Source organism: Halyomorpha halys, unplaced genomic scaffold (assembly GCF_000696795.3).
Source record: "Halyomorpha halys isolate HHAL.00 unplaced genomic scaffold, Hhal_1.1 Scaffold826.1, whole genome shotgun sequence".
Taxonomy (NCBI): domain Eukaryota; kingdom Metazoa; phylum Arthropoda; class Insecta; order Hemiptera; family Pentatomidae; genus Halyomorpha; species Halyomorpha halys.
The window spans coordinates 238,497-253,898 of NW_027109508.1; the positions used below are offsets into that span (position 1 = coordinate 238,497).

Below are 15,402 nucleotides of genomic sequence, written 5' to 3' on the forward strand. Positions count from 1 at the left end.
AAAATATTTTTATAACTGTACATTAATTACTTAGAAAAAGTCATGAAGTCAAATGTGCAAACGCAATAAAATTATACGTGCATTTTCAATGGAAAAGTTCAAAATGAAACATTTGACCCGTTATGGTATGTTTAGTGTTAATCATGCTTTTGATTTTGACCATACCACTATTTTAGCCACTGTTCCTAATTACCAAAAGAGACTCATCTCAGAATCCATTTATATAAATCTTGAACCCCTTCCAGTTAACCACAAAATCGATAAAAACTGTATACAAAACTGTATCACATACCTATAGCCATATATTAAACTTAATTAAGACTAAATAATTTTATTATCATCACCAAATTTTTCTATTATACTTTTGTTTTTCACCTGTTTGTTATCTCTCTATCACTTATATTATTTGTCGCTGCTTTCACTTATATTTATTCATCTATGATTTATTAACTTTCACATTTACTCTGTTTTTTTTTGTTTTTTGTAAACTTTTACTTGACTTGTTTCTATTAATTTATTTCACTTATCATTATCATCACCTATATTGTTAACATTCTATCAAAATTTTTCACTTATTTCTATACTTTATTACTTATTTTTAATCTTTTCATGTACTTCTTTTTACATCTCACCTTGTACTTTTATTTTATTTTGTAAACTTTCACTCCCAATTTTTAAACTACCTTATTTCACTTAATATTATTCATGTTACTCCTGTTATCTTTACTATTACTATTATCAGTATAGATAAAGGATTATTTTCACGATATATACAGTTGTTATCATTGTCTAATTATTTTTCTTATTTATTTCTTTGTATTTTTTTTTTAAAGTTTTTTTTTTAATTTTATTTTTTAATACTCTTCATCTACTTTTACTTATTATTAGTTATTTCTTTTACAATCATTGTTATTATATCCTAAATTGTATTAACCACCCTAACTATATTTTCTTCAGTATAAACTCGTATTATTAGTAACGATATGTATCATTCTAATTTTACTTAGTTAATCCTAAATTAGAAAATTATTATAGTTATTATTATTATTATCATATTTCTGTATCTTTCTCTTATTATTTTTCGTCATATCTTTATGACTACTTCCTGTATACGCGATGTATTTGAAATAGAAATATAACCATTAAACGGCTGGCCACCTCCTCCCCACTCCTCCACGCTTCCGCTTCATTGTTGCCTTCTGTTCAACCGTTTGCTTTGAACAGTTAGGTGGTCTTGATTTGTTCTTTGCTCATTTAATATCATTATTATTATTTTTATTTTATTCTTCAAGACATTTATTTAATCTCTACTTTCTTTTTCTTCTTTTTTTTTTCCCATATTGTTTTTGTTTTATGTACATCTCCTGTACTTTTTTAACTGTATATTTTATGTATTTTTAAAAAATTTTTACTCTTGCCATTGTTACTTATTTTTTATTCTTATCATTATTTATTCAAGTTTATTTTATATTGATACTATTTTATTTCTTCCTTCCTTTTATTTATATGTAATTTCTTATCACTTTATTTTTACATAATATTTATCCTAGCTTAAATTACCCTATTGTATCTTATTGTTGTAATATTCTCAGTTTTCTTTTTTTTGTATCTTTTTAGCCCTGATGAAGCCCTGCAAAGTGGGGCGAAATGTCGGACATAGTTTTATACTATTTGTTCTTTTTTTGACCACAACCCTGACCATCTTCTTATACTTTAATATTTATGGTCAATTATATATAAATTTAATTAAATATTTTCCATTAGATTAACATGCTAGAGCGAATCAAGAGCAAAGTAATTTACGAAGTGACTAGGGAGGTCAGAAAGGATGTTGACAACCAAATGAGAAAGGAGCTGAAAATTCTAAAAGCAGCAATTGAAAAAGATACCTGTATGTATGCAATTATTATTGTATTTATTATATAACAAAAATATTCCTATTTTCGATTATATACTAATCATGCAATAGCTCAAGTCTAGAAGTAGAAACCTGGTGTTCCTCAAGGTAGTATCCTCGGTCCCATCCTCTACATAGTTTATACAACTAACATCCCAACCAATCCTAACACTATCCTTACCACTTATGCCTACTGGCAGTCAATAATAACCCTTTACTTGCATCCCAAACTCTCCAAGAATGTGTTGAAATTGGAGGATCAAAATAAATCACCCTTTGTCGTAAACCTACTGACTGCCCTATTGTTTAATAATGTTGCTCTTACCCATGTAGAACAGGGCTGCTATCTTGGACTACATCTGGACTAAGGACTAACTTGGAATCCTTATATAAGTCTGAAAAGACAGGAAACTGCATGTAGATTCCGACTATTACAACTCTTACTAGACAAATGGTCTAAACTTCCAATCCATTATGAAAGATTGATCTATATGACTATGATAAGGTTATAACCGTAAATTTTGACTTATCCTTAGTTATATGTTTATCATTTATAGTTGTCCACGCTCAGCAGAGAAGGGGGTGAGTTAAAGGAAAATAATTAAATTTAAAAAAAATATAATCGCAGAAGGAAAAAAAAGATAAAACAATAAAGAATTACTCCTTAGGCGCCACATTATTTTTTCTTGGAAATACTGAAAACCCAGAAGCTTTATGCCCACAATATAGCTAAAATATACCACTATATAAACAATTGTTGAATTATGACCACTGGCGAATACCTTTACATGTAGATAACAGAAAACCTAGGGGTGTTACCTAACCCACCTGTTGAATTATCATAATATTCCGTAAACAACAACAAAAAAAAAAAATAAGTAAATTAACAAGTTGAAAGCAGAGAAAGAACAGCAGAACTATATGTATAAAAGTTTAATAATAATAATAAGTATATATACAGAGAATGAAAAAGGAAAAAAATAATTCTTATCAATTAATAAAACAATTAAAACTTATAGGTTGACTTAACCTTAACTTAAATGCTTAACCTTAATAACTATATTTACATTATTATCCAAAAGAGTATAAAAGTGAATACAAAATAAAATTTAATTCAAACCCCACATAGTCCTTGGGTGCACTCCTGGGCGAACATAAGGCTGTCCGATATTTCCTTTCCGGTCACCGTCTCACCTATCCAGAATGCCGCAACTCTCCTATCCAGGACGTGCTGAAGATTCGTTGCTACGCACTCCACTATATCTGCACTTCTAGTGTTAATGACTGTCTATTGAAGTAAAACACCATAATTTTGAAAAACAAAACATATATGACAACATTTCTCATATGGTGATATTCCGGTTCAAACAGTAAAGACAGAGGGCCTTTAAACTATTACCACTTCACATTGAACAATCGTAACGTGTTCCAAAATCAAACTGTCACCTTTACAAAACCAAAACCAACTTGACTGAACATACGTGTTCCAAAATCAAACTGTCGCCTTCATAAAAACAAAACCCACTCGTCTAAAGCATATCGCTCGTGTTTTGTCTTCACCATGACAACCGTAACACCTCTTGTCGACACAGATCTAGCCAATGTTTTTATTTTACCATGACAACCGTAACACCCCTTGTCTACGCAGATATCGCCAGTGTTGTTATTTCACCATGGCAACCATATCAAGGTCTATCTGGACATATGGAGTTTAGCTTTGGGGTTCCACTAAATCTTCAAATTTCTCTTGTATCTAATCCTTACAGCCCAAAATCCTTCATAAAATCCTCAATGCTCCTTACTCCATCACAAATAAAATCATCCATAAAGACCTTAATGTTCCAACATGTCATCGAACTAGCTTGAATCAGATATCAATCCTTCTGTTATAAACTCTGTAACCACCCAAATCTGCTAGTTTTTAACCTTGTTTCCTCTTCCATTCCTGACAATCCTCCGAGGTGCCTGAAAAGAAGATGGCCTCGAGTCCTTCTAATGTAGAGAAATGATAGAGTGCTACCGATGCCTAGTTTCTCTACATGTCTGTATCATGCCACTGTAATCTAACATCACATTTACTTGATTTGTATTTTTTGTAAATGTCAATGAATAAAAAAAAAATGATGGCAGGATTCTTAAGGGTATTTTTATTACCCTGACTTTTGTTATTTATATAGTTTGTCAAGTAACTTCAGTGGTACATTTTTTATTTAACACAAATATAAATTTATGAGGACATAATGTGTTTGGATAAATAAATAATCAAATATCTGATAAAAATTCTTGAACAGAAGTTGAATTCAAAGATTATGTAGTACCATTTCTATGAATTATTTATCATCTACCAGCTATTTCGCCGATATTTACATTTCTTTTTAATTCACCTATCTTTATTTTGTTCCTTATTCTAATAAAAACAGCTGACATCCACCATGTTTCTCAAGTGAGTGTATACCTACCTATCTATGTTTGTTATTTTCTTTGTTTACCAAGCATTGTTGATATTTTGGATTTGCAGCAAGTGGCAAATATTTAGACCTGACTTAACATGTAACTCCGAAATTCCCTTAAGATGGTGCTTCCTCCTTTTCATTGCAAACTATTTGATTTATACAAAACATATTAAACAATTAGCTATTATTTTGATAATTATTTTAGAAATGTTTACTTCCTTATTGAAATATAAATTATGTCCAATAACATATGAAATTTTATGACCTTTATCTGCTCTTAAAAATAGTGGAAATGGGGGAGCCTGTTCTTAAAATAAAACGGAAAAAGAAGAAAGAAAAAAAGAAAAAGGCAAAAAAAGTTAAAAAAGACCCCCTTGCCGAACGGACCGTGGAATCGCTATTTGATGAATTAACAGAAGAAGGGTTAATCATAAGGTGTAAACCGATTATTATCGACAGTCTGACAGGCCAATATAACTTCCATGCACAAGAAGCGAGATTAAAGTATGAAAATCCAGTTCCAGCAATGGGTGATGTATATCAGGTAATTTATTAGTTGAATTTATGTATTATAATATTCCAGATTTATTTATATAAATGTTAGGAAATTTAAATATTAAATAGGTATGAGAATTTTGTTTTACATTATATTACATTATTGAATCTTATCTCAAAAAGGGTTTTCCAGACAATCAGAACACAAAGATACTTAACTAAACTAATGGCTAGTTTTGCAAATATAATTAAAACCTAGATATAGCAAAATAAGCAATTATGTGTTATTATGAGATATTCTTTCTAAATATCTACCTCTGACAGTAGACAAAGAGTCAGTTCTCTTCCTAGTTTACAGGACATGTCCAAACCACGGATGTTACAAGCAAAGATTGTCTTTATTCCTTCAATTATATACTCTTCTTGGATGACTGCTGACTCTTGATGTCTTCTTTCTATTTATCTACGACTGACAGTAGACAAAGGATGGTCAGCTTCCAGGAGACATCCTCTTTCCCACCATCCCAACAAACAGGTGTCCGCATTTCCTTTGGTCATTCATGCTTCATGCCTCGATGTTCGAAGTAAACACCGATTGCAGCACAACTGTTTTGAGGTTTTGCTTATGATTTTCTTTAATATTTATTATCAACTTCTATTTTTTCTGAAATTTACTGTAAATACAATTATGATACAAAATAACAAAAGTTGATAAAATTTTAATCTATCTTCTCAACATAACAGAAATTCAAGGGACTTTGGAAAGACGCTTGCTGCCATCTTCAATACTTTAAACGACGTATTTTTACTCCATATTTGATTGATGAAAATTGTTTAACTTGCTTTTCGGTTCAATAAAGCAAATGAAGAATATTGAATGTTGATATACAAAATAAAAACATAGCGAAAACCATCTATACATAAAAAACAAATATTTATCAAAAAAGAGGATATTACAATGTAAATAAATAATTGACCGTAACTGAACATGAAGGAGATAGTTGGGAATATGACCAAGAAGGAACAATCAACTATTTATTTGCTGAATTTTTGCCCCACTTTGTAGGCCATCTATTTATCAAAAAAAAGGATATTATAATATTTTCAAATTTATTAAAATAGCTATAAGGATTTTAACTGTTTTTATTACTCTCAGATCTAATATATAGTTTTGATATGGTTTAAATGAATAAATTAAATATTAACTAAATATAAGAATTTTATTTTAGATTATTTATCATTATTGACTCTCTCTCTCACGGTGCGTTTACCAGGCAATCAGAACACAATTACACTTAAATCAATGGCTACTTTTACGTAATCCTACATTCATAGATAATTACACTTCTGTTCTATTTTTTTTCTGGATTGATTTGTATTATAATTTTGGTGGAGAAACAACAGAAAAATTTCAATGTAGCATCAATTCAAGAGACTTCGGAAGGACACATGCTGCCATTTTGAATGATGATATTGTTTATTTTTCTATCCATGATAAAGTGGATCAGTTTGGTGGAAAAACTATTTATATTGAAAAAATTACTATTAGGGCGAGTCATAAGTAACTTCCAATAAAGTTAACTAGAATCTATTGTTCGTATCTGCATGCTATGAGTTGCGATAAACTGCAAAAAACTGTGAAGTTTTTGTTTTCACTAGATATAGACGAGGCTTCATTTAGTCTTTGGTCAGCTGTTTTTTTACATCTGAAATGGATGGAGGGTTTTTTAATGGAAAAACCTTCAATGCCGAAGTGCATATCAGGCAGGCTGTCGAAAACTTCTTCCAATCTAATCCAACCACATTTCATAAGGATGGAATTGATAAACTGCCAGGAAGACGGAAGAGACTATTATAGATGATAGTGGTGAATACATAATAAATTAATATAATTTTGTTATTTAATGAGAGAAAAATAAATGTCTGATAAAAAAACAGAAGTTACTTATGAATGACTAGACCCTAATAGTTATCGAAAACAAAAAAAGAGGATTCTAGACATCCATTTTTAATTCATTCCAGTTTTAATCTAGGTTTATTAAATTTATTTAAGTGGTACTTCCACTCAACGGTGTTTCTATTTTTCTAATAATTACTACATTGATTATATGTTTTTAAAATTATTTAAATTAAAAAAGTGGGGCACTTTACTTTTTGTCTTATCAATTTATTATTAATATATGTGCCTCTACTTTTTGTCTTAGCAATTTATTATTATTATTATATGTGCCTCGCAGATTCACCTGTGATCAAGTACATGTTATTACGTAAATAAAATCTAAATATTATGTAGAAAAACCCGACCAATAAATAAATAAAAAAAAAAAATACTTGGCAAGAAGCATCTTTAAATTATCCTTAAGGAAAATTCTTCTCTTATGTCGACTCGACTCCTAATGCACAAATATTGCATAAGAACCATTAGGACCACTTTCCTACGGAAGTTTATTGCACATCTTCATTCTTAAAAACAATTCAAGGCAAAAATCAAAAACGATAAAAATAACTTGATTTTTTCAAAAATTGTTCTTTTTTTATAGATAACTAGGGGGTTAACCCCCTCCAACTAACTGCGGACCAATCCCCCCATTTAAGAAATTATGCAACTGTTCATTTAAATAAACTACTCATTGCTCAAATTGTATAACTATAATTTACATGTATTCTGCATTCTGTTCAGGTTGTATTAGTTTTTTTAATATAGCGTAAGCAGGAACAAAAAATAAATTTCAAGACTTTTTCTCTATATTTTAATTTTTACTTAAATTTACAAATTGAATTGCACTTTAATTAAAATAGAATATTACACAGTGATCACTAAAAACTTTTTATGTAAGTAATAGAAAGAAATATTTTTTAGCCACTTAAAATAGATATTTTTTCAAACCCAAACTTATTTCACATCTAAATAGAGCCATAGAAGAACCACCTCTAAAAATTTTCAGCTCCATAGGAATTGTCACACATAATAACAGCCATATACGTATGGACACTATTTATTAAACGGTTACTGCTTCATATCATTGAGACATATCTTGTTTCAGGTGGCAAAGGAGTTTGTGATCTTGCCGTTAGGAAGCACAATAGTGAAGGAAAAGTGCCCTTCAATCAAATCTGTCCTTTTCGCTGGTCCTGATCGCTTGACCCATCCGCTAGTGCACAGTTTGGCATACAGTGTCGGCGCTGTAATGATATATTTGCCAGCCCTTAATTTCACAAAGAAATACAAAACGAAAATGCTAATAAATATGCTCATAAAGGTATTTATATCAATAATATATTTTTTAGTTAAATAATTTTAATAAATAAAGTTATACTCAGTAGATTAGGAAATTACTGTACTTACAATAATAATAATAATAATAATAATATAATCTATTACAACCCATGAAGGGTCATGGGTTCAGTACTTTGTGGTTTTTTTAAGATCTTGCTCAACTGCCAGATTTTTCCCCTATTAAAGTTAGGCTGGGTTAGGCTGCCACTTTATAAGGCTGGGTGGGCCCTAGGAAAGTTCCAGAACCCACATGGTTGACTCACGGCTGCAGTAAGAGAATTAATAATTATCTGCTACAGTTGGATTCAAACCCGAGTCCTCGGAGTTAGTAGCAGCACTGGGACTTACAATTATAGAGATTATGATAATTACTGTAGTAAAAGTTTTCAATAGATTATCTTCAGAAATGCCAAAATATTGATTTTAATGGAATACAACTTGCTATCATTAGATCTTAATCAACATTTTTCCGTCGGTACATTCTTGTATTGATTAGCCTTGATAGGTGCTTGATCGATATATAATCTTGTGGATCACTCATATATGACAGTTGAAGTGAAGGCTGTGGAAGTGAGGGTGGGCAGGCAAAGGGCCTGAAGAGGGGAGACAAAGGGGATTCTTAGTTTGGTGACCAAAGGAGAAGGTGCAGTTAGCAGAGATATGGCGCAGAAGGTTAAGTCTCAGCGTTGAAGAGATATATAGAGAAGGTTATGAGAGTTTTATATTTGTGAAAGTAGTGAAGGGAATCTATTGTGAAGGTTGCTAAAGCAGTGTTTATTTAATTTTGTTTGTATCAGCAGATAAACCAGGGATTTTTCCCAATAATTGCAATATCACTCTTAATAAAATTCAAAACCATAGTATTTTCATTTTGTACTTATCTTTAACATCTGATTTCATTCTTATCTAAATATATTTTTGATTAGAATTTCAACTCCTACATTTATTACAAGCTATTCCATAGATTTTATACCTATTTGATTGCTAGTAAAGCCATCGTACAGAAAACAAGGCACTACTGATTAACATATTATTTGATGTGTCTAAGTTGATAAGCTATTATTATATTGTTTATGGGTGCTGAGCCAATAGTGGGCTAGAAGAAATTTTCTTGTCCTTCGCATTCAAACAACCAATTCTGGGAATGGTAAATAAATTCTTGGTCACCAAGTCAGTTGGTTCTGACCATCTCTGCCCTTGTAGTTCCTTCATGAGTATGCACGTTTAGGGAATGTGTTGAGCAGTCTGTTCGCCTCTTCCACATTCACACAGAAGAGTTGGACCAATGTTAATTCTTTTGTAGAGTTGAGCTGATTATGTCCAATTTCTGAGCTGGAAAGTAAAAATATCTTCCCTCCTTGAAGGTGAGTCCGTATGGATCTGTCCGTTTAAAGTCTGAATGCTGATTATTCCACCTCTGCTGAACCACTGTTCTATTATTGGTTTTACCTTCCTACATTTGAGGTAAGGTGGAGATTTAGGGTAATTTGGAGCCCTATTTCGCAAGTTTATCAGTCATTTCATTCCCAGTTATTTCACAGTGCTCCGGGATCCACTGCCGCATAACTTGTTCGTAGATATTGGTGAGATCCAACTCAGGAGCAAGCAATGTCAGCCCTGTTTTATGGAAGCTGTAGGGGTGAAAAAAAATTGTTTATTTCTTTATTATATCCTATTATTGTATATCTTTTTTTTTATGATTATACCATGTATGTGTAATGTAAATATGTCCGATTACGGATTGATAAGTATGCTGTGTGAGATGGCAACCTAATGTATTTAGGCAGCATAGATGAATAAATAAAGTATTTCTCTCTTCTCTCTAATAGGTGGTTTTATTTATATTTTATTTTATGTATCAATGTTAATATTTGTTGATTTTATTTTATTAAACCAAAAAGCAAGCTAACCAATTTCACGAAGGCCCAAAAGAAGGTTGTTTCAAATATTTCAAGATGGCGGCATGTGTCCTTCCCAAGTTTATGGAATTACAATCAGAATTACATCATTGTAAGTGAATTAGAGCAGTTGTGCTACAATCAATGTTTGCATCAACTATTGAACAATGAACCAAAAACGACATTTGTTGTTAAGGCGTGTGAGGATTCGTCTCTGGGAAGCTGGTAGGGCTGACCACCTTTTTCTACTGTCAATGCTAGATTTTTGAAAGGAGATCAAGAGTCAGCAATCGTCCAAGACTATATCATTGAGTCATGTCACTCAAGAGTATATCATTGAAGAAAGAAAGACACTTTTCGTTTGGATCGCCGGATGAGAGGACGTCTCCTGAAAACACCACCTGTTACTGGTACTGGTATTTGATGGGGGAAACAAGTCCAACAAGTGAGCCTAGTGGTCCTTTTTGCTAACCCCCTGGCGGCAATCTGAGTTGCCGCTGCGTACTAACCAAGGTAGATTGTCAGGATTCATTTCTTGAGACCGCCAAAAAATTAATGTTAACTGCCCCAGGTGGGAATCGAACTGAGCGCACTGGGACCTGCGCCCCAACCCACACCGCTGTCACGTCCCTGAAAGCAGGTGGTACTGAATTCTTTGTTTATTGTCCAAGGTAGCATCTTGAGAAAGAAAAGATCAAGAACCATCAGTCATCAAAGAAGATCATATTATTGGTTAGTTTGCTCTACCTAGGATGCAACTATATTTGTAAAAGTAGCTATTAATTTAGTTAAGAGTCATTGAGTTCTGATTGTCTGGAAAAACTGCCCTGAAATAAGAGTCCATAATGTTAAATAATTTAAAATAAAATTCTCATATCTATTTAATATTTAATCTTAATAATTTTAGATCTGAGAAGAATAAAATCTATTAAATTTCTTTTTTATTAATTTTTAATAAGTTTTGAATATTAGACCATATAGTCTGTTCCATGAGATGGAAGAAATCGATTAAACTAGAACATGTGACCAGTTTTCTCTAAACAAGTAAAGCCTTTTTACAGAGAGAATTTCACCCAACCCACCGTTCATGCTTATTTGTTTACTCAATTTCCCTCGTATCGTAGAATAGACTCCAGAATCACCTCACTAATTAACGAGATATTTATAATTAAGATTGGATTTTCTTTTTAGGTTGCAAAAGCTTATGAACCTACAGTGATATTCATAGAAGGTGCCGAAAAGCCATTTTACAAAAAAGTACCAAAGAATGAAAAGGCCATGAGACCTGGTGCATTGAAAGGCGTTGTCCCAAAGTTATTGAAAGCCATCAAAAACGTTGATAGGATAATGGTACTTGCAACTGCAGAGTTTCCTTGGATGAGCAAACCCAAACTGGTCAGTTAACCATGTAATTAATTACTTAATAATGTATATCACTTTCATAACCCACAAAAAAAAAGGTCATCTTTTCTGGCCGGAACCCCCAGGGAGCGACAGTCATATATCACTTTTGAAATATTTGCTTAAAATGAAAAGAGGAATCTTAAAATAGTTTTAGAGCAATATTTAAAAAGCATCTGAAATTGAAAAACAACATGTAACCCTCCTCTCCCACCCTCCTTCGTAGCCTTACTTATCTGACTTTTCAAACAAGCAATTATAATGAATAGGTTGGTCCGTGTTTTGGGCCTCAGATACTCTGCAACGATGACCATATATAAAGGTGTGATCCTAGGAATTCTGAGGTAAGCATCCCCTACGTGGAGCCGAAACCTCACGCAGACACAGAAGAGAAGACTGGCCACCATACAGAGACTGGCTCTGCTGAGGGTCATGAAGACATACAGAACGGTGTCACATGAGGTGGTGCAGGTTCTGGCCGGAGCGATACCCCTGGACCTCATCCTCAGGGAGGATGTCCTTAAATATGAAGTTAAGAGGCAGGGTCTAATAGCGCTGCCGGAGGAGCTCCGAGAGAGGATCAGTGAGACTCCAAACTTATGGAAGAAAATACTGCGAGAGGACTCAATACAGGAGTGGAATGGATGGTGGGTAGCAAGCCAGAAGGGCGCTACTTTGAGAAAATTCTTTCCTACTGTCTTTTCTAGATTGAAGGCTAAATGGGTCCTCCCAGGCTATTGGGTCTCACAGATCCTAACAGGACACAGGGGGTTTCGGGGAAAGCTGCAGAGCTTTGGAAAGAACATTGATCCCCGGTGCTCAACGTGTGGAGTTCCTGAAACAGCGGAACACGTAATAATAGATTGCTCTGCCATGAAAGGACACCGAGCCAAGCTTTTGAGAAATACCGGGATTTACGCCCTCAACGAGTCGGACTTTCCCGGTTTCATACAAGAAGTGAATTATCCCTTCTTCAGGAAGTTCATTTACAAGTGGAAGGAGGTAGTGGGCCCTACTCATTTCACGATGGGAAGGGCTTGACTGCCCAACATCGGCGAGCCACCAGAAGATGAGGAAGCTGACCCAGACTGAGACCAGGAAGGCTGGACCAGCCTGTTAACTGCAGGAGGCACCCAGAGGTTGCAGTGGAGAAGGTGCAGCTCCATCAGTAAGGCGCTAAACCTAGCGCTGGGCTGCACCACAGTAAAAGAAAATTAATAAAAGAATAAAAAAAAAAAATTAGTGATCCTTGGGAGCAGTGGCATGCTCAAACCCAGCGCACTACCCCACTGCTCCCGCACCCCGTATCCCATAAATGGCAAGGGGGAAAAAAAAAAAAAAAAAAAAAAAGGTCGATGTACAACACATCACAATTACCCAAACAAAGGCCATCCTTCCCGGCCGGATCCGCCCCACTAAGACTCCCAGGGAGTGACAGTTCTATATCACTTTTGAAATATTTGCAGAAATGGGAAGAGGAAACTTAGAACAATTTAATAGAGCAATATTTAAAAAGCACCTAAAATTGAAAAACGTATGAAACCCTTCACTCACATCGGGAAGGATGGTCTTTTGATATCCTTTTGTGAGATTCCGACATGTCTTACATCGACCAACCTACTTGCTATAATTGTCTGTTTGAAAAGTCAGATAAGTAAGGTTACTAGGTGAGCGGGAGTGAAGAGTTTCACACCATTTTTCAATTTTAGGCGCTTTTTAAATATTGCTTTATTAAACTATCTTAAGTCTACATGTACTGTAATAAGTAATTGAAGCGTGAAGACGCAAAAGGAGATTATTCCTGTTTTTTTTTTTAATCCTTTCTAATTGGATCAGTAGTTTTAAAATACATCAAAAACAGTTTTGTAAGAAATTGTTAAGTTATTCTAAAAGCCAAATTTAAAAAAAAAAATTATTTAAGAACAGTAACGCACCTCAATAATAAAGCAGAAAATCTTAAAATCTTTGGTACTTTATCACCTAAGCTATTTTATTTTTACAGAATTATCTTAAAATTTATGGATAATAATTAATTTAGAAAAGAAATAATATGTCTAAAAAATGTTAGAAAAAAATTGAATTCATCAAACCACCCTATAACAATAAATTTGGTAAATGTACCTTAAATTATATGGTACAATATCTGTTCAATTGCTTACCGGGAGAACTAATAAATAAATCAACCGCAAAGAAAACTAAAAAAAGAAATATTTGGCTGGGTACTTTCTTACTTCTCTGATTCCCAATACCTGATTTTGATTCGCCAAATGGCCATATCTGCCTGTATTTTTCTTTACTCCACATAATTATTCATTATATTACGATTATAATTAGCAATGTATGCGTGCCTTAGTTATAGATATCATGGATCCTTATTTTTATTGTATTCTGTATCATCTTGTTTTATTCTCATTATTATATTAATTCACTTATTGTAAATTTGCAGCTTTATTATTCACTTCAAAGTCCATTGAGTTATTTTTATTATTTTTTATTTAATTTATTAAGATAATTATTATTTTATTTTCATTTGTTAATTAAATTATTTGTTGTATCAGTTGAGATCAATTCATATTGTACTCAACTAGCTTAAAAATTGTATATCCTCCACAACACCCTGTTAGTCAAAATTGTAATAATTACATTTTATTTATGTCTATCATTTTTATATGTTATTTTGGCACCAACCATTTGATGTTGTCATCTGGTCTGACCATATTGGATGTAATTTTTTAAATGAATAAAATTAAAAAAATAATAGTAAAAAATTATCCCATTTTATGAGGCAAATGAAAAAATCTGGTGCATTGCGAGCACCACACAACTTTTACTTCTTAATCTACTTACCTCTTCAAGTTTTGTGTAGATCGAGAATAGGAGGCTCCTCAGCAGCGACTGTCTAATCTTCAGTCTACATACAATGATGCAGTGGAAATCGCTGAATGTGCTAAGCATTGGTGTTTGCCATTTCAAAGAGACCCCGAAAGTTAGCAGATGCGAGTTCAAGAAGCATGTTCTCTCGGGATCAGATTGAAACTGAATATTAATTATACACCCCTGCATGAAGTCCAAGGAGCCAGCAGACAGTAGGCTCCATCAAAAATGTGAAAGAGGGTCAGAAACACCTGCCAACGTGCAGGGAAAAAGCCCCAACTACCTCCTTATAACACACCGGCACCATAAGGTAAAATATGAACTAATGAAGTTCCTTAAAGAAAAGGATTACCCCTGCTTTGACAAGGTCTATTGTATTGATGCTGATGGATCAGCAAGATACATAAAGTGGCATTTCCTAAAGCCGGGGATACCAACTTGGTCTTGGATCCAATGGTGCGATTTGATAATAATGACCTCAAAGGCAGATGAAGTGGAAATGGAAAAGAAGGCAATCTATGAAAAAATGCATCCTTTTCCTAAAAGAAAAATTCTGCGAGACCTTCGAAGAGAGAATTCACTGTGAAATGCCTCTTGTTTGGATCTCCCGGAACAATACCAAATAGAACAAGAAGCTTCTTGGAAGAACAATTGAGATTGTTGTGATAAATTATTATGATGAAAATTAACTTTGATTAAAAGTTTTAATTTAATATGAAGAATTGACAAAATAGGGTAATTTTGGACCAAAATTAATGGCCTGGGCAGAATAACCTGCATAAAGTTTTTTAAAATTTATGTGGTTCTAAAATTGTATTTAATATTGTCCTTAAGAATTGGACGAAACGTCGGACTTATAAAGAAATATAAATTGTTTTTGAAACTAAAATTTAATTTATTTAAACAATAATAACTAGTCTCAAGAAAGTGTAAAGATTATTTAATGAGGTGTATATAGTATATAGTTGACCGTAGATTACTGACTGGAGAAGATGGTCAGGGGGTGCTGCTGAGTTTAGCAGAGATCTCTGCCTACAACTCCCTGATGAAGACCTGAAAAATAAATAAATATGTTCTTGTTTATTTATGTTGTTCCTTTGCTGACCG

The 15,402-nt window shown here is 33.1% G+C and overlaps 1 protein-coding gene across 7 annotated transcripts in view; it reads left to right on the forward strand.

The window, feature by feature from the left end:
* Positions 1–15,402, forward strand: part of LOC106686475 (dynein regulatory complex protein 11) — a 79,608-nt gene that overhangs the window by 56,317 nt on the left and 7,889 nt on the right. For 6 of the 7 annotated variants that reach the window (XM_014429818.3, XM_067047697.1, XM_014429819.2 and 3 more), the window contains 4 exons: positions 1,765–1,891; positions 4,638–4,894; positions 7,890–8,105; positions 11,212–11,415. In XM_014429818.3, the coding sequence (XP_014285304.1) occupies positions 1,765–1,891; positions 4,638–4,894; positions 7,890–8,105; positions 11,212–11,415 (804 nt within the window). The remainder of the gene's footprint in view (positions 1–1,764; positions 1,892–4,637; positions 4,895–7,889; positions 8,106–11,211; positions 11,416–15,402) is intronic. The other variant, XM_014429820.3, reaches the window with a different exon arrangement.